At 57.9% G+C, this 25,838-nt stretch overlaps 1 protein-coding gene across 1 annotated transcript in view; it reads left to right on the forward strand.

The window, feature by feature from the left end:
* Positions 1 to 2,886, forward strand: part of LOC140405321 (voltage-dependent L-type calcium channel subunit beta-3-like) — a 127,365-nt gene extending 124,479 nt beyond the window's left edge. Inside the window, exon 7 of the mRNA XM_072493612.1 lies at positions 1,886 to 2,886. Within this exon, the coding sequence (XP_072349713.1) occupies positions 1,886 to 2,221 (336 nt within the window). The 3' untranslated portion in view covers positions 2,222 to 2,886. The remainder of the gene's footprint in view (positions 1 to 1,885) is intronic.
* Positions 2,887 to 25,838: the final 22,952 nt, after the last annotated feature.

A 25,838-nucleotide genomic window follows, 5' to 3' on the forward strand; every position in this document is an offset into this window, starting at 1 on the left:
GAGGGGCAATTTAGCGTGGCCAATCCACCTCCCCTGCACATCTTTGGGTTGCGGGGGGGGGGAGGTTTGGGCTGGGGAAAAATGTTCGAGGCGGTTAGTGAAGAGGTCGTGGCAGGGTCAAAGAAATCGGGCAGAGTCACCATGGTTTCGTGAAAGGGAAAACGATGCTTCGTTTTAAAAGAAAAGTATTTTTAGTGGCGTTTTTTCCACTTTATACATAATACAAAACAGGATGGAACACAGACGCACACATTCTCCCCCGAAGCACAACCTAACCCCTCCCTCCCCTTCCCCAGCTCCTAGAATTACACAATAACCGGCGGCCATCTCCGGTAGCCACCCCTCACGGCGTACGCGGGGCTTTCACCAGGCGGAGGGACATCCCATCAGATCCTCCAGCCTCGCTGGGGCACTGGCCGGAGAGGCTGACCGCCAACGCCAGCGGTACCCGCCTGCGGACAGTCGGCGAGGCGAAGGCCAGGGCTTCGCCCCCCCCCCAGCGCCAGTCCGCGGCTCCGGCATGCCTCGGCACCCCAAATGTTGGCCACTCGTCCCCAGTTCGATTTTCGGAATCGCTGCTTGGGGCGGGGCAGGGACTAATTGGCCGGAGTGAGAGTTGGCTCCGTCGAAACCTTTCTGATCCCGAGGACTGGGGGGGGGGGGGGGGGGGGGATTAGTACAAAGAACAAAGAAATGTACAGCACAGGAACAGGCCCTTCGGCCCTCCAAGCCCGTGCCGACCATGCTGCCCGACTAAACTACAATCTTCTACACTTCCTGGGTCCGTATCCCTCTATTCCCAGCCTATTCATGTATTTGTCAAGATGCCCCTTAAATGTCACTATCGTCCCTGCTTCCACCAACTCCTCCGGTAGTGAGTTCCAGGCACCCACTACCCTCTGTGTAAAAAACTTGCCTCGTACATCTCCTCTAAACCTTGCCCCTCGCACCTTAAACCTATGCCCCCTAGTAATTGACCCCTCTACCCTGGGGAAAAGCCTCTGACTATCCACTCTGTCTATGCCCCTCATAATTTTGTAGACCTCTATCAGGTCGCCCCTCAACCTCCGTCGTTCCAGTGAGAACAAACCGAGTTTATTCAACCGCTCTTCATAGCTAATGCCCTCCATACCAGGCAACATTCTGGTCAATCTCTTCTGCACCCTCTCTAAAGCCTCCACATCCTTCTGGTAGTGTGGCGACCAGAATTGAACACTATACTCCAAGTGTGGCCTAACTAAGGCTCTATACAGCTGCAACATGACTTGCCAATTCTTATACTCAATGCCCCGGCCAATGAAGGCAAGCATGCCGTCTGCCTTCTTGACTACCTTCTCCACCTGTGTCGCCCCTTTCAGTGACCTGTGGACCTGTACTCCTAGATCTCTCTGACTTTCAATACTCCTGAGGGTTCTACCATTCACTGTATATTCCCTACCTGCATTAGACCTTCCAAAGTGCATTACCTCACATTTGTCCGGATTAAACTCCATCTGCCGCCTCTCCGCCCAAGTCTCCAAACACTCGAAATCCTGCTGTATCCTCTGACAGTCCTCATCGCTATCCGCAATTCCACCAACCTTTGTGTCGGATTGACAGGAGTGGACTTTTCCTCTTGCGGGAGAATCAAGAACAGGTGGGGGGTGGTGGGGGGGATGGACACTGTTTAAAAATCGGGGAGCAGAAACTTCGAATGTTGCGGAGGTGGTTAGATTCTTGCTTGACCGGGAGGGGCAGCCTGCCCGTCGAAACACGCGGGCGCACATCCCGGGTCGTAGCTGGGCTCTGAGATTTGCAAAGCGGTTTCTTGGGGTGTTTTACCCTTCCTGCCCCTCTGCCTCTAACCTTGTACGTTTTGTGCCCCCCCCCACCCCCCGTGTGACAGGAACAAGCCCCGAGTCGCCGGCGACGCCACTACCGGGGAGGGGACCAGTCCTCGTTCGAGCAGGAGAGCCCCATGCAGTCGGACGAGGCGGGCGAGAGCCCCAGGAGGGAGGAGGAGGCGGAGGTGGAGGAGGAGGAGGAGGGGTGGCGCCCCTCGCCCCGCAGCCGGTCGCGGCACCCGGAGCAGGGGCGCCCCCGCGTCCTGCACAGCCGGCCACACCGGAGCCACGGCAGCGGCACGCACAGCACCAACGGCCACGACCCTCAGGACCGCCACAGCCACGGCGAGCGGAACAGGCAGCGCAGCAGCAGGAGCAGGCCGCAGGACAGCTACTGAGTCCCCTCCCCTCACTCCCCCGCTACCCCCCCCCCCCCGGAAATCCCGGAACCTCATCCCTGTCAGCATCGTGGGAGTACCTACCCCAGCATGGGTTCAAGGCAGCGGTCGGCATGAGTCACTTCGATACGGCTCAACTCTTACATCGAGGGGGGTAGCTGACAGCGGGCGGACAGAAAGAACCCCTACGCACATTGCGCCTGTTTCAGCTTTAAAAAAAAGTGAGAGCCATTCGCCAGTTCTTTCTTCCGGGTAATGCCTTCTTTCCTGGTTTAGATGTTCGAACAATGCTCGGCAGTTAACTGTCACCGTCAGCTGGAGCAGCCCCCCCCCCCTGCCGACGCCTCGACCAACCATCACCCTCTTCTTCCCCCGCCAGACATTGGCGATCGTCCCGACGGGCACGGTGACGGATACATTCGCCAAGATGTTTTGTTTGTGGGGTATCGGAGAAGATATGTTAAGAGGGTCACTGGCTGCGACCATAACGGTGTAACTGATTGTCGTTAAGAACCCATCTGGTTCACCGATATTCATTCGGGGAGGAGGTCTGCGTGTTTACCCGTTCTGGCCCACATGTGACTCCAGACCACAGCAGTCTCGACTGCCCCCTCTGAAATGGTCGAGTGAGATAATTTGCTGTACTTGAGGAGGCCCCCCCCCCCCCCCCCAGTGGTAATGTGGGATGGTCAATGAAGGCTGGCCTTGTCAGTGACACACACATCCCATAATAGAGTGATGATGGAGCGGAGCCCGACCATAGGCACATCTTTCACCGCCTCAACATCTCAGTTCCCATCCGCTTCACTCTTTGCCTCGTTTTATCAAATTCCTTTAACACAAAGACTCTGCCACCCGATGGGGAGCTCCGCACTGCGGGAGGGTCAGTGCTGAGGGAGCGCCGCACTGCGGGAGGGTCGGTGCTGAGGGAGCTCCGCACTGTGGGAGGGTCAGTGCTGAGGGAGCTCCGCACTGCGGGAGGATCGGTGCTGAGGGAGCTCCGCACTGTGGGAGGGTCGGTGCTGAGGGAGCGCCGCACTGTGGGAGGGTCGGTGCTGAGGGAGCGCCGCACTGTGGGTGGGTCGGTGCTGAGGGAGCTCCGCACTGTGGGAGGGTCAGTGCTGAGGGAGCTCCGCACTGCGGGAGGATCGGTGCTGAGGGAGCTCCGCACTGTGGGAGGGTCGGTGCTGAGGGAGCGCCGCACTGTGGGAGGGTCGGTGCTGAGGGAGCGCCGCACTGTGGGAGGGTCGGTGCTGAGGGAGCGCCGCACTGTGGGAGGGTCAGTGCTGAGGGAGCTCCGCACTGTGGGAGGGTCGGTGCTGAGGGAGCGCCGCACTGCGGGAGGGTCAGTGCTGAGGGAGCGCTGCACTGCGGGAGGGTCAGTGCTGAGGGAGCGCCGCACTGTGGGAGGGTCAGTGCTGAGGGAGCGCCGCACTGTGGGAGGGTCAGTGCTGAGGGAGCGCCGCACTGTGGGAGGGTCAGTGCTGAGGGAGCGCCGCACTGTGGGAGGGTCAGTGCTGAGGGAGCGATGCACTGTGGGAGGGTCAGTGCTGAGGGAGCGCCGCACTGTGGGAGGGTCAGTGCTGAGGGGGCTCCGCACTGTGGGAGGGTCAGTGCTGAGGGAGCACCGCACTGTGGGAGGGTCAGTGCTGAGCGAGCGCCGCACTGTGGGAGGGTCAGTGCTGAGGGAGCTCCGCACTGTGGGAGGGTCAGTGCTGAGGGAGCTCCGCACTGCGGGAGGGTCAGTGCTGAGGGAGCGCCGCACTGCGGGAGGGTCGGTGCTGAGGGAGCGCCGCACTGTGGGAGGGTCGGTGCTGAGGGAGCTCCGCACTGTGGGAGGGTCAGTGCTGAGGGAGTGCCGCACTGTGGGAGGGTCGGTGCTGAGTGAGCTCCGCACTGCGGGAGGGTCAGTGCTGAGGGAGTGCCGCACTGCGGGAGGGTCAGTGCTGCGGGAGCTCCGCACTGTGGGAGGGTCAGTGCTGAGGGAGCTCCGCACTGCGGGAGGGTCAGTGCTGAGGGAGCTCCGCACTGTGGGAGGGTCAGTGCTGAGGGAGCGCCGCACTGTGGGAGGGTCAGTGCTGAGGGAGCTCCGCACTGTGGGAGGGTCAGTGCTGAGGGAGCGCCGCACTGTGGGAGGGTCAGTGCTGAGGGAGCGCCGCACTGTGGGAGGGTCAGTGCTGAGGGAGCGCCGCACTGTGGGAGGGTCAGTGCTGAGGGAGCGCCGCACTGCGGGAGGGTCAGTGCTGAGGGAGCTCCGCACTGTGGGAGGGTCAGTGCTGAGGGAGCGCTGCACTGCGGGAGGGTCAGTGCTGAGCGAGCGCCGCACTGTGGGAGGGTCAGTGCTGAGGGAGCGCCGCACTGTCAGCTGAATTGTTAAACCAAGTGACTTATTGTAACGCCAAATATTGGAAAACACCTGCTCTATTAAGTCCACCTGAGAGGTCAGACGGAGCCTGGATTCAATGTCTAATCTAAAAGACCTCAAAAGTGCGGCGCTCCCTCAGCACCGACCCTCCCACAGTGCGGCGCTCCCTCAGCACTGACCCTCCCACAGTGCGGCGCTCCCTCAGCACTGACCCTCCCGCAGTGCGGCGCTCCCTCAGCACTGACCCTCCCACAGTGCGGAGCTCCCTCAGCACTGACCCTCCCACAGTGCGGCGCTCCCTCAGCACTGACCCTCCCACAGTGCGGAGCTCCCTCAGCACTGACCCTCACACAGTGCGGAGCTCCCTCAGCACTGACCCTCCCACAGTGCGGAGCTCCCTCAGCACTGACCCTCCCACAGAGCGGCGCTCCCTCAGCACTGACCCTGCCACAGTGCGGCGCTCCCTCAGCACCGACCCTCCCACAGTGCGGCACTCCCTCAGCACTGACCCTCCCACAGTGCGGCGCTCCCTCAGCGCTGACCCTCCCACAGCGCGGAGCTCCCTCAGCACTGACCCTCCCACAGTGCGGCGCTCCCTCAGCACTGACCCTCCCACAGAGCGGCGCTCCCTCAGCACTGACCCTCCCACAGTGCGGCGCTCCCTCAGCACCGACCCTCCCACAGTGCGGCACTCCCTCAGCACTGACCCTCCCACAGTGCGGCGCTCCCTCAGCGCTGACCCTCCCACAGTGCGGCGCTCCCTCAGCACTGACCCTCCCGCAGTGCGGCGCTCCCTCAGCACTGACCCTCCCACAGTGCGGGGCTCCCTCAGCACCGACCCTCCCAGAGTGCGGAGCTCCCTCAGCACTGACCCTCCCACAGTGCGGGGCTCCCTCAGCACCGACCCTCCCACAGTGCGGAGCTCCCTCAGCACTGACCCTCCCACAGTGCGGCGCTCCCTCAGCACTGACCCTCCCACAGTGCGGGGCTCCCTCAGCACCGACCCTCCCACAGTGCGGAGATCCCTCAGCACTGACCCTCCCACAGTGCGGCGCTCCCTCAGCACCGACCCTCCCACAGTGCGGAGCTCCCTCAGCACTGACCCTCCCACAGTGCGGAGCTCCCTCAGCACTGACCCTCCCACAGTGTGGCGCTCCCTCAGCACTGACCCTCCCACAGTGCGGAGCTCCCTCAGCACTGACCCTCCCACAGTGCGGAGCTCCCTCAGCACTGACCCTCGCACAGTGTGGCGAGATGACCCTGATCACTATTTCTTTCAGCTACGGGCGGGGGTGTGGGGTGAGGGTTGATGCATGCGTAGTCCAATTGAGTTTGCCAATGCAAGTTGCATGCAAATCGATCGTTTTTACTGCGTAAAATTGAATGTAATTAAAGAATAGACGCGATATGAACTCAAGCCTCCCCTGGTCGTCTGCTTCCGTACATTGCGAGTGGGCGGGGTTGGGGAAAAGAGTCAAACCGCTTCATGAAGCGCGGCCGCGTGTGTTGACAGAGCCGCCAATTTGCTCACAGGGTGCTCCCTCGAACAAGCGACGCCACGAACAGCCAGGTAACTGGGACCTGGGTGTGCTGGTGCATGAGTCGCAAAAAGTTGGTTTGCAGGTGGTTAAGGCGGCGAATGTGGGTCAGCACTGCTGCCTGGCGGCCCCGAGGTCGCGGGTTCGATCCCGGCCCCGGGTCACTGTCCGTGTGGAGTTTGCACATTCTCCCCCTGGCTGCGTTGGGTCTCGCCCCCACAACCCAAAGATGTGCAGGGGGGGGTGGATTAACAAACAACAAAGAAAAGTACAGCACAGGAACAGGCCCTTCGGCCCTCCAAGCCCGTGCCGACCATGCTGCCCGACTAAACTACAATCTTCTACACTTCCTGGGTCCGTATCCCTCTATTCCCATTCTATTCATGTTTTTGTCAAGATGCCCCTTAAATGTCCCTATCGTCCCTGCTTCCACCACCTCCTCCGGTAGCAAGTTCCAGGCACCCACTACCCTCTGTGTAAAAAACTCGCCTCGTACATCTACTCTAAACCTTGCCCCTCGCACCTTAAACCTCTGCCCCCTAGTAATTGACCCCTCTACCCTGGGGAAAAGCCTCTGACTATCCACTCTGTCTATGCCCCTCATAATTTTGTAGACCTCTATCAGGTCTCCCCTCAACCTCCGTCGTTCCAGTGAGAACAGACCGAGTTTATTCAACCGCTCCTCATAGCTAATGCCCTCCATACCAGGCAACATTCTGGTAAATCTCTTCTGCACCCTCTCTAAAGCCTCCACATCCTTCTGGTAGTGTGGCGACCAGAATTGAACACTATACTCCAAGTGTGGCCTAACTAAGGTTCTATACAGCTGCAACATGACTTGCCGATTCTTATACTCGATGCCCCTTAATTGGAAAAAATTAATTGGGTACTCTAAATTTATTTTTTAAAAAGGCGAGTGGAGTTTTGTCCTTCATTGCTAGAGGGATGGACTTTAAGACGAGGGAGGCCACACAAAAGGTTGCTGCATAAGATAAAGATGCATGGCATTGAGGGGAAAGTAGTAGCATGGATAGAGGATTGGTTAATTCATAGAAAGCAAAGAGTGGGGATTAATGGGTGTTTCTCTGGTTGGCAATCAGTAGCTAGTGGTGTCCCTCAGGGATCAGTGTTGGGCCCACAACTGTTCACAATTTACATAGATGATTTGGAGTTGGGGACCAAGGGCAATGTGTCCAAGTTTGCAGACGACACTAAGATGAGTGGTAAAGCAAAAAGTGCAGAGGATACTGGAAGTCTGCAGAGGGATTTGGATAGGTTAGGTGAATGGGCTAGGGTCTGGCAGATGGAATACAATGTTGACAAATGTGAGGTTATCCATTTTGGTAGGAATAACAGCAAAAGGGATTATTATTTAAATGATAAAATATTAAAACATGCTGCTGTGCAGAGAGACCTGGGTGTGCTAGTGCATGAGTCGCAAAAAGTTGGTTCACAGGTGCAGCAGGTGATTAAGAAGGCGAATGGAATTTTGTCCTTCACCGCTAGAGGGATGGAGTTTAAGACTAGGGAGGTTCTGCTGCAATTGTATAAGGTGTTAGTGAGGCCACACCTGGAGTATTGTGTTCAGTTTTGATCTCCTTACTTGAGAAAGGACGTACTGGCGCTGGAGGGTGTGCAGAGGAGATTCACGAGGTGAATCCCAGAGCTGAAGGGGTTGGGTTACGAGGAGAGGTTGAGTAGACTGGGACTGTACTCGTTGGAATTTAGAAGGATGTGGGGGGATCTTAGAGAAACATTATGAAGGGAATAGATAGGATAGATGCGGGCAGGTTGTTTCCACTGGCGGGTGAAAGCAGAACTAGGGGGCATAGCCTCAAAATAAGGGGAAGTAGATTTAGGACTGAGTTTAGGAGGAACTTCTTCACCCAAAGGGTGAATCCAATTATTTATTTTCCAAATTAAGGGGCAATTTAGCGCGGCCAATCCACCTACCCTGCACAACTTTGGCTTGTGTGGGGGGCGAGACCCACGCAGACACGGGGAGAATGTGCAAACTCCCACACGGACAGTGGCTCAGGGCCGGGATCGAACCCGGGGACCTCTGCGCCGTGAGGCAGCTGTGCTAACCCCTGCGCTGGCCCTAAAAGTATTGCTGCAGTTGTGCAGGGTGTTGGTGAGGCCACATCTGGAGTATTGTGTCCAGTTTTGGTCTTATCGGAGGAAGGATGTGGGGGCATTGGAGGAAGTTCAGAGGAGATTCACCAGATTGATTCCGTTAACGAACGAGGAGAGATTAAACAGTTCGGGCTGGAACTCGCTGAAGTTTAGAAGGATGAGAGGGGATCTGATCGAGGTGTATAAAGTACTAAGAGGGATTGATAAAGTAAACGTGGATCAAACATTCCCCCTTGTGGGGCAATCTGTAATGACAGGTCACGGATATAGGTTGAGAGGCGGTAGATTTAGAACCGAGACGAGGAGGAACTACTTCTCGTAGAGGGTGGCGTATTTGTGGATCTCGCTGCCCCCATAATGCGGTGGAATCTGAGTCATTAAATGGTTTCAATACGGAGATAGACATAGAACATAGAAAATACAGCACAGAACAGGCCCTTCGGCCCACGATGTTGTGCCGAACTTTTGTCCAAGATTAAGAACAAATTAATCTATACCCCTTCATTTTACCGTAATCCATGTACCTATCCAATAGCTGCTTGAAGGTCCCTAATGTTTCCGACTCAACTACTTCCACAGGCAGTGCATTCCATGCCCCCACTACTCTCTGGGTAAAGAACCTACCTCTGACTTCCCCCCCTCTATCTTCCACCATTCACCTTAAGTCTATGTCCCCTTGTAATGGTTTGTTCCACCCGGGGAAAAAGTCTCTGACTGTCTACTCTATCTATTCCCCTGATCATCTTATAAACCTCTATCAAGTCGCCCCTCATCCTTCTCCGTTCGAATGAGAAAAGGCCTAGCACCCTCAACCTTTCCTCGTAAGACCTACTCTCCATTCCAGGCAACATCCTGGTAAATCCCCTTTGCACCTTTTCCAAAGCTTCCACTTCCTTCCTAAAATGAGGCGACCAGAACTGTACACAGTACTCCAAATGTGGCCTCACCAAAGTTTTGTACAGCTGCATCATCACCTCACGGCTTAAATTCAATCCCTCTGTTAATGAACGCGAGCACACCATAGGCCTTCTTCACAGCTCTATCCACTTGAGTGGCAACTTTCAAAGATGTATGAACATAGACCCCAAGATCTCTCTGCTCCTCCACATTGCCAAGAACTCTACCGTTAACCCTGTATTCCGCATTCATATTTGTCCTCCCAAAATGGACCACCTCTCACTTTTCAGGGTTAAACTCCATCTGCCACTTCTCAGCCCAGCTCTGCTTCCTATCTATGTCTCTTTGCAGCCGACAACAGCCTTCCTCACTATCCACAACTCCACCAATCTTCATCTATATATATATATTATATATTTCTGATTTTTTTTAAAAAGCAGGTTAAAGGGATATGGGGAACAGGAAGAGATCAGGCACGATCTGATCGAATAGCGGAGCAGGCGCAAAGGGCTGAATTGCCCACTTCTACTCCTTGTTCCCATGTTCCGAAGTTACTGGGAGGGGCGGGGGGACGGGAGGAGGTGAGTCACTCTCCGCAGGATTCCCAGCCTCCGACCTGCTCCGGTAGCCGCGGTATTTATACGTCTGGGTCCAGTTCAGTTTCTCATCAATGGTAACTCCCCGGGATGTCGATAGTGGTGAGGGTTTCATCGATGTTAATGACGTGGAGAGTCGAGGGGGGGGGGGCGAGGATTCACAGCCTCCGACCTGCTCTGGGAGCCGCGGTATTTATACGGCCGTGTCCAGTTCAGTTTCTGGTCAATGGTATCCCCCCCCCGGGATGTCAATAGTGGGGTAGATTCCGCTGATGGTAATGACAGGGAGTGTCGAGGGGGGAGGGGGCGAGGATTCCCAGCCTCCGACCTGCTCTGGGAGCCGCGGTATTTATACGGCTGGGTCCAGTTCAGTTTCTGGTCGATGGTAATCCCCAACAGAATGTCGACAGTGGGGGGCGGGCGTGGATACAGCGATGGTATTGGCATCGAACGTCAAGGGGAAAATTCCATCTTGGTCTGTGGTGCGTGGAGAAACCAGCCACGATTGCAGTGAAGGCGGGACAGGCTCGACGATGGGCCGAATGGCCTCCTTCAGCTCCTGCGTAACGAGGTGGGAGGGGGCGGCCCCCTGCTTTTTGTGTTCAATTCCGCCCCCCCCCCCGGAATAAACGATAAGATCCCATTAGCTTTCCGAGCTAGTGGCTGTACCTGCAAACTAGCCCATTGCGGTTCATTCCCCTGCAAGCCCAGGTCCCTCTGGACTAACAATTCGAGACGCAGCTATCGGCGTCCGCCATCCCCCACCCCACTCCCTTGGTCTCTGAAATGGAGTCCGTTCCCCGTCGTTGACCATCGCTTGCTTGAAGTGCTTGGATGAAGCGAAGGGGACTCTGTTTGAGACACACAGCGAGTCCTGCGTAACTCTGGCATTATTGGCTGGCCGAAAGAAGACAGCGAGTGGTGGTGGATGGAAAGTATTCCGCCTGGAGGTCGGTGAGCGGTGGTGTCCCGCGGGGATCTGTTCTGGGACTTTGTGGTTTTTACAAATGACTTGGACGAGGAAGTGGAAGGGTGGGTTAGTAAGTTTGCCGATGACACGAAGGTTGGGGGAGTTGCGGATAGTGTAGAGGGCTGTTGCGGGTTACAACAGGACATCGACAGGATGCAGAGCTGGGCTGAGAAGTGGCAGATGGAGTTCAACCTTGACAAATGTGAAGTGATTCATTTTGGAAGGTCGAATTTGAATGCTGAATACCGGGTTAAAGGCAGGATTCTTGGAAGTGTGGAGGAACGGAGGGATCTTGGGGTCCACGTACATCGATCCCCCAAAGTTGCCACCCAGGTTGATAGGGTTGTTCAGAAGGCGTATGGTGTGTTGTCTTTCATTAACAGGGGGATCGAGTTTCAGAGCCGCGAGGTTTTCCTGCAGCTTTATAAAACCCTGGTTAGACCACACTTGGAATGTCGTGCCCAGTTCTGGTCGCCGCATTGTAGGAAGGATGTGGAGGCTTTGGAGGGGGTGCGGAGGAGATTTACCAGGATGCCGCCCGGACTGGGGGGCACGGCTTACGAAGAAAGGTTGAGGGGGAGCGAGGGCTTTTCTCACTGGAGCGAAGAAGGCAGAGAGGTGACTTGAGACAAGGTGATGAGAGGCAATGGATAGAGTGGGGGCCAGAGACCTTTCCCCAGGGCGGAAATGGCCGTCACGAGGGGACGTAATTTGAAGGTGATTGGAGGAAGGTATAGGGGAGATGTCAGAGGTTCTTTACACAGAGAGGGGTGGGTGTGTGGAACGCTCGGCCAGCAGAGGTGGGGGAGTCAGAGTCATTCGGGACATTTAAGCGACTCTTGGACAGATCCCTACGTCTTTGTGGAATCGCCCCTGGAGCAAGGCGTCCTTTCCCCACAGTGTCAGAAAATGAAAATTAAATATTGGGGTTGCCTAGTCACTGTTGGGGTTATTACGTTCGTAATAGTGAGCGCGCATGTGGGCGAGTGTGTGAGGATGTGCATGCGAGTGTGCACATGCTTGTGCCGGTGTGCGTGTGCAACAGTGTGCGCGCGCGTGTGAGAGAGTGTGAGTGGGTGTGTGAGGGAGTGTGAGTGGGTGTGTGAGGGAGTGTGAGTGGGTGTGTGAGTGCGAGTGGGCGTGTGAGGGAGTGTGAGTGGGTGTGTGAGGGAGTGTGTGAGTGGGTGTGTGAGGGAGTGTGAGTGGGTGTGTGAGTGCGAGTGGGCGTGTGAGGGAGTGTGAGTGGGTGTGTGAGGGAGTGTGTGAGTGGGTGTGTGAGGGGGGTGTGAGGGGGTGAGGATGTGTGTGAGGGTGTGTGTGAGGGAGTGTGACTGGGTGTGTGAGGGTGTGTGTGAGGGAGTGAGTGGATGTGTGACTGGGTGTGTGAGTGGGTGTGTGAGTGGGTGTGTGAGTGGGTGTGTGAGGGAGTGTGTGAGGGAGTGTGTGAGGGAGTGTGAGGGGGAGTGTGAGGGGGAGTGTGAGGGGGAGTGTGAGGGGGAGTGTGAGGGGGAGTGTGAGTGGGTGTGTGAGGGTGTGTGAGTGGGTGTGTGAGTGGGTGTGTGAGTGGGTGTGTGAGGGTGTGTGAGTGGGTGTGTGAGGGAGTGAGAGTGGGTGTGTGAGGGAGTGTGAGTGGGGGTGTGAGGGAGTGTGAGTGGGTGTGTGAGGGAGTGTGAGGGTGTGTGTGAGGGGGGTGTGAGTGGGGGTGTGAGGGGGTGTGTGAGGGAGTGTGAGTGGGAGTGTGAGTGGGGGTGTGAGGGTGTGTGAGTGGGGGTGTGAGGGAGTGGGAGTGGGAGTGGGGGTGTGAGGGTGTGTGAGTGGGGGTGTGAGGGAGTGTGTGAGGGAGTGTGAGTGGGGGTGTGAGGGTGTGGGAGTGGGAGTGGGGGTGTGAGGGAGTGTGTGTGAGAGAGAGTGAGTGGGTGTGTGAGTGGGTGTGTGAGGAAGTGTGAATGGGTGTGTGAGTGGGTGTGTGAGGGAGTGTGAATGGGGTTGTGAGGGAGTGTCAGTGGTTGTGTGAGGGAGTGTCAGTGTTTGTGTGAGGGAGTGTGAGGGTGTGTGTGAGGGGGGTGTGAGTGGGGGTGTGAGGGAGTGTGAGTGGGTGTGAGTGGGGGTGTGAGGGTGTGTGAGTGGGTGTGTGAGTGGGTGTGTGAGTGGGTGTGTGAGTGAGTGAGAGAGTGTGTGAGGGAGTGTGAGGGAGTGTGTGAGGGAGTGTGTGAGGGAGTGTGTGAGGGAGTGTGTGAGGGAGTGAGTGGGTGTGTGAGTGGGTGTGTGAGTGGGTGTGTGAGTGGGTGTGTGAGGGAGTGTGAGTGGGTGTGTGAGGGAGTGTGAGGGGGTGTGTGAGGGAGTGTGTGAGGGAGTGTGAGTGGGTATGTGAGGGAGTGTGAGTGGGTGTGTGAGTGAGTGAGTGGGTGTGTGAGTGGGTGTGTGAGTGGATGTGTGAGTGGATGTGTGAGTGGGTGTGTGAGTGGGTGTGTGAGGGAGTGTGAGTGGGTGTGTGAGGGAGTGTGTGAGGGTGTGTGAGTGGGTGTGTGAGGGAGTGTGAGTGGGGGTGTGAGGGGGTGTCTGAGTGGGTGTGTGAGGGGGTGTGAGGGAGTGTGTGAGGGAGTGTGTGAGGGTGTGTGTGAGTGGGTGTCTGAGGGAGTGTGAGTGGGTGTGTGAGGGAGTGAGTGGGTGTGTGAGTGAGTGTAAGTGGGTGTGTGAGGGAGTGTGAGTGGGTGTGTGAGTGGGTGTGAGAGGGAGTGTGAATGGGTGTGTGAGTGGGTGTGTGAGGGAGTGTGAATGGGGTTGTGAGGGAGTTTCAGTGGTTGTGTGAGGGAGTGTGAGGGGGTGTGAGGGGGGTGTGAGTGGGGGTGTGAGGGAGTGTGAGGGTGTGTGTGAGGGGGGTGTGAGTGGGGGTGTGAGGGGGTGTGTGAGGGAGTGTGAGTGGGAGTGTGAGTGGGGGTGTGAGGGTGTGTGAGTGGGGGTGTGAGGGAGTGGGAGTGGGAGTGGGGGTGTGAGGGTGTGTGAGTGGGGGTGTGAGGGAGTGTGTGAGGGAGTGTGAGTGGGGGTGTGAGGGTGTGGGAGTGGGAGTGGGGGTGTGAGGGAGTGTGTGTGAGAGAGAGTGAGTGGGTGTGTGAGTGGGTGTGTGAGGAAGTGTGAATGGGTGTGTGAGTGGGTGTGTGAGGGAGTGTGAATGGGGTTGTGAGGGAGTGTCAGTGGTTGTGTGAGGGAGTGTCAGTGTTTGTGTGAGGGAGTGTGAGGGTGTGTGTGAGGGGGGTGTGAGTGGGGGTGTGAGGGAGTGTGAGTGGGTGTGAGTGGGGGTGTGAGGGTGTGTGAGTGGGTGTGTGAGTGGGTGTGTGAGTGGGTGTGTGAGTGAGTGAGAGAGTGTGTGAGGGAGTGTGTGAGGGAGTGTGTGAGGGAGTGTGTGAGGGAGTGTGTGAGGGAGTGTGAGTGGGTGTGTGAGTGGTGTGTGAGTGGGTGTGTGAGTGGGTGTGTGAGGGAGTGTGAGTGGGTGTGTGAGGGAGTGTGAGGGGGTGTGTGAGGGAGTGTGTGAGGGAGTGTGAGTGGGTATGTGAGGGAGTGTGAGTGGGTGTGTGAGTGAGTGAGTGGGTGTGTGAGTGGATGTGTGAGTGGATGTGTGAGTGGGTGTGTGAGTGGGTGTGTGAGGGAGTGTGAGTGGGTGTGTGAGGGAGTGTGTGAGGGAGTGTGAGTGGGTGTGTGAGGGAGTGTGAGTGGGGGTGTGAGGGGGTGTCTGAGTGGGTGTGTGAGGGGGTGTGAGGGAGTGTGTGAGGGAGTGTGTGAGGGTGTGTGTGAGTGGGTGTGTGAGGGAGTGTGAGTGGGTGTGTGAGGGAGTGAGTGGGTGTGTCAGTGAGTGTAAGTGGGTGTGTGAGGGAGTGTGAGTGGGTGTGTGAGGGAGGGTGAGTGGGTGTGTGAGGGATTGTGTGAGGGAGTGTGAGGGGGTGTGAGGGGGGTGTGAGTGGGGGTGTGAGGGAGTTTGAGTGGGTGTGAGTGGGGGTGTGAGTGGGGGTGTGAGGGGGTGTGAGTGGGTGTGTGAGGGAGTGTGAGAGAGTGTGTGAGGGAGTATGTGAGGGAGTGTGAGTGGGTGTGTGAGTGGGTGTGTGAGGGAGTGTGAGGGTGTGTGTGAGGGAGTGTGAGGGGGTGTGTGAGGGAGTGTGTGAGGGAGTGTGTGAGGGAGTGTGAGTGGGTGTGTGAGGGAGTGTGAGTGGGTGTGTGAGGGAGGGTGAGTGGGTGTGTGAGGGATTGTGTGAGGGAGTGTGAGTGGGTGTGTGTGAGTGGGTGTGTGAGGGAGTGTGAGTGGGTGTGTGAGGGAGTGAGTGGGTGTGTCAGTGAGTGTAAGTGGGTGTGTGAGGGAGTGTGAGTGGGTGTGTGAGTGGGTGTGAGAGGGAGTGTGAATGGGTGTGTGAGTGGGTGTGAATGGGGTTGTGAGGGAGTTTCAGTGGTTGTGTGAGGGAGTGTGAGGGGGTGTGAGGGGGGTGTGAGTGGGGGTGTGAGGGAGTTTGAGTGGGTGTGAGTGGGGGTGTGAGGGGGTGTGAGTGGGTGTGTGAGTGGGTGTGTGAGGGAGTGTGAGAGAGTGTGTGAGGGAGAATGTGAGGGAGTGTGAGTGGGTGTGTGAGTGGGTGTGTGAGGGAGTGTGAGTGGGTGTGTGAGGGAGTGTGAGGGGGTGTGTGAGGGAGTGTGTGAGGGAGTGTGTGAGGGAGTGTGAGTGGGTGTGTGAGGGAGTGTGAGTGGGTGTGTGAGGGAGGGTGAGTGGGTGTGTGAGGGATTGTGTGAGGGAGTGTGAGTGGGTGTGTGAGGGAGTGTGAGTGGGGGTGTGAGGGGGTGTCTGAGTGGGTGTGTGAGGGGGTGTGAGGGAGTGTGTGAGGGAGTGTGTGAGGGTGTGTGTGAGGGTGTGTGTGAGTGGGTGTGTGAGGGAGTGTGAGTGGGTGTGTGAGGGAGTGTGAGTGGGTGGATGAGGGAGTGTGAGTGGGTGTGTGAGTGGGTGTGTGAGGGAGTGTGAATGGGTGTGTGAGTGGGTGTGTGAGGGAGTGTGAATGGGGTTGTGAGGGAGTGTCAGTGGTTGTGTGAGGGAGTGTGAGGGGGTGTGTGAGGGGGGTGTGAGTGGGGGTGTGAGGAAGTGTGAGTGGGTGTGAGTGGGGGTGTGAGGAAGTGTGAGTGGGTGTGAGTGGGGGTGTGAGGGTGTGTAAGTGGGTGTGTGAGTGGGTGTGTGAGTGGGTGTGTGAGGGAGTGTGAGAGAGTGTGTGAGGGAGTGTGAGGGAGTGTGAGGGAGTGTGAGTGGGTGTGTGAGGGAGTGTGTGAGGCAGTGAGTGGGTGTGTGAGGGGGTGTATGAGTGGGGGGGTGAGGGTGTGTGTGAGTGGGTGTGTGAGGGAGTGTGAGTGGGTGTGTGAGGGAGTGTGAGGGGGTGTGAGGGTGTGTGAGGGGGTGTGTGAGGGAGTGTGAGTGGGGGTGTGAGGGAGTGTGAGGGGGATGTGAGTGGGAGTGAGTGGGTGTGAGTGGGTGTGTGAGGGGTTGTGTGAGGGTGTGTGTGAGTGGGTGTGTGAGGGAGTGTGAGTGGGTGTGTGAGGGAGTGTGAGGGGGTGTGAGGGTGTGTGAGGGGGGGTGTGAGGGTGTGTGTGGGGGAGTATGAGAGGGTGTGAGTGAGGGAGTGTGAGTGGGTGTGTCAGGGAGTATGAGGGGGTGTGAGTGGGGGTGGGGGTGGGAGTGTGAGTGGGTGTGTGAGGGAGTGTGAGTGGGTGTGTGAGTGGGTGTGTGAGGAAGTGTGAGCGAGGGAGTGTGAGTGGGTGTGTGAGGGGGAGTGTGAGGGAGTGTGTGAGGGAGTGTGTGAGTGGGTGTGTGAGGGGGTGTGAGGGAGTGTGAGGGTGTGTGAGTCGGTGTGTGAGGGAGTGTGAGTGGGTGTGTGAGGGAGTGTGTGAGGGTGTGCGAGGGAGTGTGAGTAGGTGTGTGAGTGGGTGTGTGAGTGGGAGTGTGAGGGAGTGTGTGAGGGAGTGTGTGAGGGAGTGTGAGTGGGTGTGTGAGTGGGAGTGTGAGGGAATGTGTGAGGGGGTGTGTGAGTGGGTGTGTGAGGGGGTGTGTGAGGGAGTGTGTGAGTGGGTGTGTGAGTGGGTGTGTGAGGGTGTGTGAGTGGGTGTGTAGGGGGCTGTGAGAGAGTGAGAGTGGGTGTGTGAGTGGGTGTGTGAGGGAGTGTGAGTAGGTGTGTGAGTGGGTGTGTGAGTGAATCATAGAAGTTAGAATCATAGAAGTTTACAGCATGGAAACAGGCCCTTCGGCCCAACCAGTCCATGCCGCCCAGTTTTTACCATTAAGCTAGTCCCAGTTGCCCGCACTTGGCCCATAACCCTCTATACCCATCTTACCCATGTAACTATCTAAATGCTTTTTAAAAGACACAATTGTACCCGCCTCTACTACTACCTCTGGCAGCCCATTCCAGACACTCACTACCCTCTGAGTGAAGACATTGCCCCTCTGGGCCCTTCTGAATCTCTCCCCTCTCACCTTAAACCTATGCCCTCTAGTTTTAGACTCCCCTACCTTTGGGAAAAGATGTTGACTCTCTACCTTATCTATGCCCCTCATTATTTTATAGACCTCTATAAGATCACCCCTAAGCCTCCTACGCTCCAGGGAAAAAAGTCCCAGCCTACCCAGCCTCTCCTTATAACTCAAACCATCAAGTCCCGGCAACATCCTAGTAAATCTTTTCTGCACTCTTTCCAGTTTAATAATATCCTTTCTATAATAGGGTGACCAGAACTGCACACAGTATTCCAAGTGTGGCCGTACCAATGTCTTGTACAACTTCAACAAGACGTCCCAACTCCTGTATTCAATGTTCTGACCAATGAAACCAAGCATGCCGAATGCCTTCTTCACCACCCTGTCCACCTGCGACTCTACCTTCAAGGAGCTATGAACCTGTGTGAGGGGGTGTGTGAGGGGGTGTGTGAGGGAGAGAGTGGGTGTGTGAGGGAGTGTGAGTGGGTGTGTGAGGGAGTGTGAGTGGGTGTGTGAGTGGGTGTGTGAGGGAGAGTGAGTGGGAGTGTGAGTGGGTGTGTGAGGGAGTGTGTGAGTGGGTGTGTGAGTGGGTGTGTGAGGGAGAGTGAGTGGGAGTGGGAGTGGGTGTGTGAGGGAGTGTGTGAGTGGGTGTGTGAGGGAGTGTGAGTGGGTGTGTGAGGGAGTGTGAGTGGGTGTGTGAGGGAGAGTGAGTGGGAGTGGGAGTGGGTGTGTGAGGGAGTGTGTGAGTGGGTGTGTGAGTGGGAGTGTGAGGGAATGTGTGAGGGAATGTGTGAGGGTGTGTGTGAGTGGGTGTGTGAGGGGGTGTGTGAGGGAGTGTGTGAGGGAGTGTGTGAGGGAGTGTGTGAGGGAGTGTGTGAGGGAGTGTGTGAGGGAGTGTGTGAGTGGGTGCGTGAGGGAGTGTGTGAGTGGGTGTGTGAGGGAGTGTGAGTGGGTGTGTGAGGGAGTGTGAGTGGGTGTGTGAGGGAGTGTGAGGGAGTGTGTGAGGGAGTGTGAGTGGGTGTGTGAGGGAGTGTGAGTGGGTGTGTGAGGGAGTGTGTGAGGGAGTGTGTGAGTGGGTGTGTGAGTGGGTGTGTGAGGGAGTGTGTGAGTGGGTGTGTGAGGGAGTGTGAGTGGGTGAGTGAGGGAGTGTGTGAGTGGGTGTGTGAGGGAGTGTGAGTGGGTGTGTGAGGGAGTGTGAGTGGGTGTGTGAGGGAGTGTGAGTGGGTGTGTGAGGGAGAGTGAGTGGGTGTGTGAGGGAGTGTGAGGGAGTGTGAGGGAGTGTGAGTGGGTGTGTGAGGGAGTGTGAGTGGGTGAGTGAGGGAGTGTGAGTGGGTGTGTGAGGGAGTGTGAGTGGGTGTGTGAGGGAGTGTGAGTGGGTGTGTGAGGGAGTGTGAGTGAGTGTGAGTGGGTGTGTGAGGGAGTGTGAGTGGGTGTGTGAGGGAGTGTGAGTGGGTGTGTGAGGGAGTGTGAGTGGGTGTGTGAGGGAGTGTGAGTGGGTGTGTGAGGGAGTGTGAGTGGGTGTGTGAGTGGGTGTGTGAGGGAGTGTGAATGGGTGTGTGAGTGGGTGTGTGAGGGAGTGTGAATGGGGTTGTGAGGGAGTGTCAGTGGTTGTGTGAGGGTGTGTGAGGGGGTGTGTGAGGATGTGTGAGGGAGTGTGTGAGGGAGTGTGAGTGGGGGTGTGAGGGAGTGTGAGTGGGTATGTGAGTGGGTGTGTGAGTGGGTGTGTGAGTGGGTGTGTGACTTGGTGTGTGAGGGAGTGTGTGAGGGAGTGTGTGAGGGAGTGAGTGGGGGTGTGAGTGGGGGTGTGAGGGAGTGTGAGTGGGTGTGTGAGTGGGGGTGTGAGGATGTGTGAGTGTGAGTGGGGGTGTGAGGGAGTGTGAGTGGGTGTGTGAGGGAGTGTGAGTGGGTGTGTGAGGGAGAGTGAGTGGGTGTGTGAGGGAGAGTGAGTGGGAGTGTGAGTGGGTGTGTGAGGGAGTGTGAGTGGGTGTGTGAGGGAGTGTGAGTGGGTGTGTGAGGGAGTGTGTGAGGGAGTGTGAGTGGGTGTGTGAGGGAGAGTGAGTGGGTGTGTGAGGGAGAGTGAGTGGGAGTGGGAGTGGGTGTGTGAGGGAGTGTGAGTGGGTGTGTGAGGGAGTGTGAGTGGGTGTGTGAGTGGGTGTGTGAGGGAGTGTGAGTGGGTGTGTGAGGGAATGTGAGTGGATGTGTGAGGGTGTGTGAGGGAGTGTGAGGGAGTGTGAGTGGGTGTGTGAGGGAGTGTGAGTGAGTGTGAGTGGGTGTGTGAGGGAGTGTGAGTGGGTGTGTGAGGGAGTGTGAGGGAGTGTGAGTGGGTGTGTGAGTGGGTGTGTGAGGGAGTGTGAATGGGTGTGTGAGTGGGTGTGTGAGGGAGTGTGAATGGGGTTGTGAGGGAGTGTCAGTGGTTGTGTGAGGGTGTGTGAGGGGGTGTGTGAGGGGGGTGTGAGTGGGGGTGTGAGGGAGTGTGAGTGGGTGTGAGGGGGTGTGAGTGGGTGTGTGAGTGGGTGTGTGAAGGAGTGTGAGAGAGTGTGTGAGGGAGTGTGAGTGGGTGTGTGAGGGAGTGTGTGAGGCAGTGAGTGAGTGTGTGAGTGGGTGTATGAGTGGGGGTGTGAGGGGTTGTGTGAGTGGGTGTGTGAGGGAGTGTGAGTGGGGGTGTGAGGGAATGTGAGTGGGGGTGTGAGGGTGTGTGGGGGGGTGTGAGTGGGAGTGAGTGTGTGTGAGTGGGTGTGTGAGGGGTTGTGTGAGTGTGAGTGTGAAGGGGTGTGAGGGTGTGTGAGTGGGTGTGTGAGGGAGTGTGAGGGTGTGTGAGGGTGTGTGTGAGGGAGTATGAGGGGGTGTGAGGGAGTGTGAGTAGGTGTGTGAGGGAGTATGAGGGGTTGTGAGTGGGGGTGTGAGTGGGTGGGTGTGGGAGTGTGAGTGGGTGTGTGAGGGAGTGTGAGTGGGTGTGTGAGTGGGTGTGTGAGGAAGTGTGAGTGAGGGAGTGTGAGTGGGTGTGTGAGGGGGAGTGCGAGGGAGTGTGTGAGGGAGCGTGTGAGGGGGTGTGAGGGAGTGTGAGGGTGTGTGTGAGGGGGCGTGTGAGTTGGTGTGTGAGGGGTGTGAGGGGGTGTGAGGGGTGTGAGGGGGTGTGAGGGGGTGTGAGTGGGTGTGAGTGGGTGTGCGTGGGTGTGTGAGGGAGTGTGAGTGGGTGTGTGAGGGAGTGTGAGGGGCTGTGTGAGGGGGGTCTGAGTGGGGGTGTGAGGGAGTGTGAGTGGGTGTGAGTGGGGGTGTGAGGGAGTGTGAGTGGGAGTGTGAGTGGAGGTGTGTGGGCGTGTGAGGGAGTGTGAGGGAGTGAGTGGGGGTGTGAGGGAGTGTGAGTGGGTGTTTGAGGGAGTGTGTGAGGGTGTGTGAGTGGGGGTGTGAGGGGGGCGTGAGGGAGTGTGACTAGGTGTGTGAGTGGGTGTGTGAGGGAGTGTGAGTGGGTGTGTGAGGGTGTGTGAGTGGGTGTGTGAGGGAGTGTGAGTGGGTGTGTGAGGGAGTGTGTGAGGGAGTGTGAGTGGGTGTGTGAGGGAGAGTGAGTGGGTGTGTGAGGGAGAGTGAGTGGGAGTGTGAGTGGGTGTGTGAGGGAGTGTGAGTGGGTGTGTGAGGGAGTGTGAGTGGGTGTGTGAGGGAGTGTGAGTGGGTGTGTGAGGGAGTGTGTGAGGGAGTGTGTGAGGGAGTGTGAGTGGGTGTGTGAGGCAGAGTGAGTGGGTGTGTGAGGGAGAGTGAGTGGGAGTGTGAGTGGGGGTGTGAGGATGTGTGAGTGTGAGTGGGGGTGTGAGGGAGTGTGAGTGGGTGTGTGAGGGAGTGTGAGTGGGTGTGTGAGGGAGAGTGAGTGGGTGTGTGAGGGAGAGTGAGTGGGAGTGTGAGTGGGTGTGTGAGGGAGTGTGAGTGGGTGTGTGAGGGAGTGTGAGTGGGTGTGTGAGGGAGTGAGTGGGGGTGTGAGTGGGGGTGTGAGGGAGTGTGAGTGGGTGTGTGAGTGGGGGTGTGAGGATGTGTGAGTGTGAGTGGGGGTGTGAGGGAGTGTGAGTGGGTGTGTGAGGGAGTGTGAGTGGGTGTGTGAGGGAGAGTGAGTGGGTGTGTGAGGGAGAGTGAGTGGGAGTGTGAGTGGGTGTGTGAGGGAGTGTGAGTGGGTGTGTGAGGGAGTGTGAGTGGGTGTGTGAGGGAGTGTGAGTGGGTGTGTGAGGGAGTGTGTGAGGGAGTGTGAGTGGGTGTGTGAGGGAGAGTGAGTGGGTGTGTGAGGGAGAGTGAGTGGGAGTGTGAGTGGGTGTGTGAGGGAGTGTGAGTGGGTGTGTGAGGGAGTGTGAGTGGGTGTGTGAGTGGGTGTGTGAGGGAGTGTGAGTGGGTGTGTGAGGGAGTGTGAGTGGATGTGTGAGGGTGTGTGAGGGAGTGTGAGGGAGTGTGAGTGGGTGTGTGAGTGGGTGTGTGAGGGAGTGTGAATGGGTGTGTGAGTGGGTGTGTGAGGGAGTGTGAATGGGGTTGTGAGGGAGTGTCAGTGGTTGTGTGAGGGTGTGTGAGGGGGTGTGTGAGGGGGGTGTGAGTGGGGGTGTGAGGGAGTGTGAGTGGGTGTGAGTGGGGGTGTGAGGGGGTGTGAGTGGGTGTGTGAGTGGGTGTGTGAAGGAGTGTGAGAGAGTGTGTGAGGGAGTGTGAGTGGGTGTGTGAGGGAGTGTGTGAGGCAGTGAGTGAGTGTGTGAGTGGGTGTATGAGTGGGGGTGTGAGGGGTTGTGTGAGTGGGTGTGTGAGGGAGTGTGAGTGGGGGTGTGAGGGAGTGTGAGTGGGGGTGTGAGGGTGTGTGGGGGTGTGTGAGTGGGAGTGAGTGTGTGTGAGTGGGTGTGTGAGGGGTTGTGTGAGTGTGAGTGTGAAGGGGTGTGAGGGTGTGTGAGTGGGTGTGTGAGGGAGTGTGAGGGGGTGTGAGGGGGTGTGTGAGGGAGTATGAGGGGGTGTGAGGGAGTGTGAGTAGGTGTGTGAGGGAGTATGAGGGGTTGTGAGTGGGGGTGTGAGTGGGTGGGTGTGGGAGTGTGAGTGGATGTGTGAGGGAGTGTGAGTGGGTGTGTGAGTGGGTGTGTGAGGAAGTGTGAGTGAGGGAGTGTGAGTGGGTGTGTGAGGGGGAGTGCGAGGGAGTGTGTGAGGGAGCGTGTGAGGGGGTCTGAGGGAGTGTGAGGGTGTGTGTGAGGGGGCGTGTGAGTTGGTGTGTGAGGGGTGTGAGGGGGGTGTGAGGGGGTGTGAGGGGGTGTGAGTGGGTGTGAGTGGGTGTGCGTGGGTGTGTGAGGGAGTGTGAGTGGGTGTGTGAGGGAGTGTGAGGGGCTGTGTGAGGGGGGTCTGAGTGGGGGTGTGAGGGAGTGTGAGTGGGTGTGAGTGGGGGTGTGAGGGAGTGTGAGTGGGAGTGTGAGTGGAGGTGTGTGGGCGTGTGAGGGAGTGTGAGGGAGTGAGTGGGGGTGTGAGGGAGTGTGAGTGGGTGTTTGAGGGAGTGTGTGAGGGTGTGTGAGTGGGGGTGTGAGGGGGGCGTGAGGGAGTGTGACTAGGTGTGTGAGTGGGTGTGTGAGGGAGTGTGAGTGGGTGTGTGAGGGTGTGTGAGTGGGTGTGTGAGGGAGTGTGAGTGGGTGTGTGAGGGAGTGTGTGAGGGAGTGTGAGTGGGTGTGAGGGTGAGTGAGTGGGTGTGTGAGGGAGAGTGAGTGGGAGTGTGAGTGGGTGTGTGAGGGAGTGTGAGTGGGTGTGTGAGGGAGTATGAGTGGGTGTGTGAGGGAGTGTGAGTGGGTGTGTGAGGGAGTGTGTGAGGGAGTGTGTGAGGGAGTGTGAGTGGGTGTGTGAGGCAGAGTGAGTGGGTGTGTGAGGGAGAGTGAGTGGGAGTGTGAGTGGGTGTGTGAGGGAGTGTGAGTGGGTGTGTGAGTGGGTGTGTGAGTGGGTGTGTGAGTGGGTGTGTGAGGGAGTGTGAGTGGGTGTGTGAGGGAGTGTGAGTGGGTGTGTGAGGGAGTGTGAGTGGGTGTGTGAGTGGGTGTGTGAGGGAGTGTGAATGGGTGTGTGAGTGGGTGTGTGAGGGAGTGTGAATGGGGTTGTGAGGGAGTGTCAGTGGTTGTGTGAGGGTGTGTGAGGGGGTGTGTGAGGGGGGTGTGAGTGGGGGTGTGAGGGAGTGTGAGTGGGTGTGAGTGGGGGTGTGAGGGTGTGTGAGTGGGTGTGTGAGTGGGTGTGTGAGGGAGTGTGAGAGAGTGTGTGAGGGAGTGTGAGTGGGTGTGTGAGGGAGTGTGTGAGGCAGTGAGTGAGTGTGTGAGTGGGTGTATGAGTGGGGGTGTGAGGGGTTGTGTGAGTGGGTGTGTGAGGGAGTGTGAGTGGGGGTGTGAGGGAGTGTGAGTGGGGGTGTGAGGGAGTGTGGGGGGGTGTGAGTGGGAGTGAGTGTGTGTGAGTGGGTGTGTGAGGGGTTGTGTGAGTGTGAGTGTGAGGGGGTGTGAGGGTGTGTGAGTGGGTGTGTGAGGGTGTGTGAGGGGGTGTGTGAGGGAGTATGAGGGGGTGTGAGGGAGTGTGAGTGGGTGTGTGAGGGAGTATGAGGGGGTGTGAGGGAGTGTGAGTGGGTGTGTGAGGGAGTATGAGGGTGTGTGAGTGGGGGTGTGAGTGGGTGGGTGAGTGGGTGTGTGAGTGGGTGTGTGAGTGGGTGTGTGAGGAGGTGTGAGTGAGGGAGTGTGTGAGGGGGTGTGAGGGAGTGTGAGGGTGTGTGTGAGGGGGCGTGTGAGTTGGTGTGTGAGGGGTGTGAGGGGGGTGTGAGGGGGTGTGAGTGGGGGTGTGAGTGGGTGTGAGTGGGTGTGTGAGGGAGTGTGAGTGGGTGTGTGAGGGAGTGTGAGGGGCTGTGTGAGGGGGGTGTGAGTGGGGGTGTGAGGGAGTGTGAGTGGGGGTGTGACGGATTGTGAGTGGGAGTGTGAGTGGAGGTGTGTGGGCGTGTGAGGGAGTGTGAGGGAGTGAGTGGGGGTGTGAGGGAGTGTGAGTGGGTGTGTGAGGGAGTGTGTGAGGGAGTGTGAGTGGGGATGTGAGGGAGTGTGTGAGTGGGTGTGTGAGGGAGTGTGCGAGGGAGTGAGTGGGGGTGTGAGGGAGTGTGAGTGGGTGTGTGAGTGGGTGTGTGAGTGGGTGTGTGAGTGGGTGTGTGAGTGGGTGTGTGAGGGAGTGAGTGGGGGTGTGAGTGGGGGTGTGAGTGGGGGTGTGAGGGAGTGTGAGTGGGTGTGTGAGTGGGGGTGTGAGGATGTGTGAGTGTGAGTGGGGGTGTGAGGGAGTGTGAGTAGGTGTGTGAGTGGGGGTGTGAGGGTGTTGAGTGGGTGTGTGAGGGAGTGTGAGTGGGTGTGAGAGGGAGTGTCGGGGTGTGTGAGGGAGTGTGTGAGGGAGTGTGTGAGGGAGTGTGAGTGGGTGTGTGAGTGGGTGTGTGAGGGAGCGTGTGAGGGTGTGTGAGTGGGTGTGTGAGGGGGGCGTTAGGGAGTGTGACTAGGTGTGTGAGTGGGTGTGTGAGGGAGTGTGAGTGGGGTGTGAGGGGGTGTCTGAGTGGGTGTGTGAGGGGGTGTGAGGGGGTGCGTGAGGGAGTGAGTGGGTGTGTGAGGGAGTGTGAGTGGGTGTGTGAGTGGGTGTGTGAGTAGGTGTGTGAGGGGGTGTGTGAGGGGGTGTGTGAGGGGGTGTGTGAGGGAGTGTGAGTGGGTGTGTGAGGGAGTGTGAGTGGGTGTGTGATGGAGTGTGAGTGGGTGTGTGAGTGGGTGTGTGAGGGAGTGTGAATGGGTGTGTGAGTGGGTGTGTGAGGGAGTGTGAATGGGGTTGTGAGGGAGTGTCGGTGGTTGTGTGAAGGTGTGTGAGGGTGTGTGTGAGGGGGGTGTGAGTGGGGGTGTGAGGGAGTGTGAGTGGGTGTGAGTGGGGGTGTGAGGGTGTGTGAGTAGGTGTGTGAGTGGGTGTGTGAGGGAGTGTGAGAGAGTGTGTGAGGGAATGTGAGTGGGTGTGTGAGGGAGTGTGTGAGGCAGTGAGTGAGTGTGTGAGTGGGTGTATGAGTGGGGTGTGAGGGGTAGTGTGAGTGGGGGTGTGAGGGAGTGTGAGTGGGGGTGTGAGGGAGTGTGGGGGGGTGTGAGTGGGAGTGAGTGGGTGTGTGAGGGGTTGTGTGAGGGTGTGTGTGAGTGGGTGTGTGAGGGAGTGTGAGTGTGAGTGGGTGTGAGGGTGTGTGAGGGGGTGTGTGAGGGAGTATGAGGGGGTGTGAGGGAGTGTGAGTGGGTGTGTGAGGGAGTGTGAGTGGGTGTGTGAGGGAGTATGAGGGGGTGTGAGTGGGGGTGTGAGTGGGTAGGTGTGGGAGTGTGAGTGGGTGTGTGAGGGAGTGTGAGTGGGTGTGTGAGGAAGTGTGAGTGAGGGAGTGTGAGTGGGTGTGTGAGGGGGAGTGTGAGGGGGAGTGTGAGGGAGTGTGTGAGGGAGTGTGTGAGGGTGTGTGAGTGGGTGTGTGAGGGGGTGTGAGGGAGTGTGAGGGTGTGTGTGAGGGGGCGTGTGAGTTGGTGTGTGAGGGGGGTGTGAGGGGGTGTGAGTGGGGGTGTGAGTGGGAGTGAGAGGGTGTGTGAGGGAGAGTGAGTGGGGGTGTGAGGGTGTGTGAGGGGGTTGTGA

This window comes from Scyliorhinus torazame, chromosome X (genome assembly GCF_047496885.1).
Source record: "Scyliorhinus torazame isolate Kashiwa2021f chromosome X, sScyTor2.1, whole genome shotgun sequence".
In the NCBI taxonomy this organism is placed as follows: domain Eukaryota; kingdom Metazoa; phylum Chordata; class Chondrichthyes; order Carcharhiniformes; family Scyliorhinidae; genus Scyliorhinus; species Scyliorhinus torazame.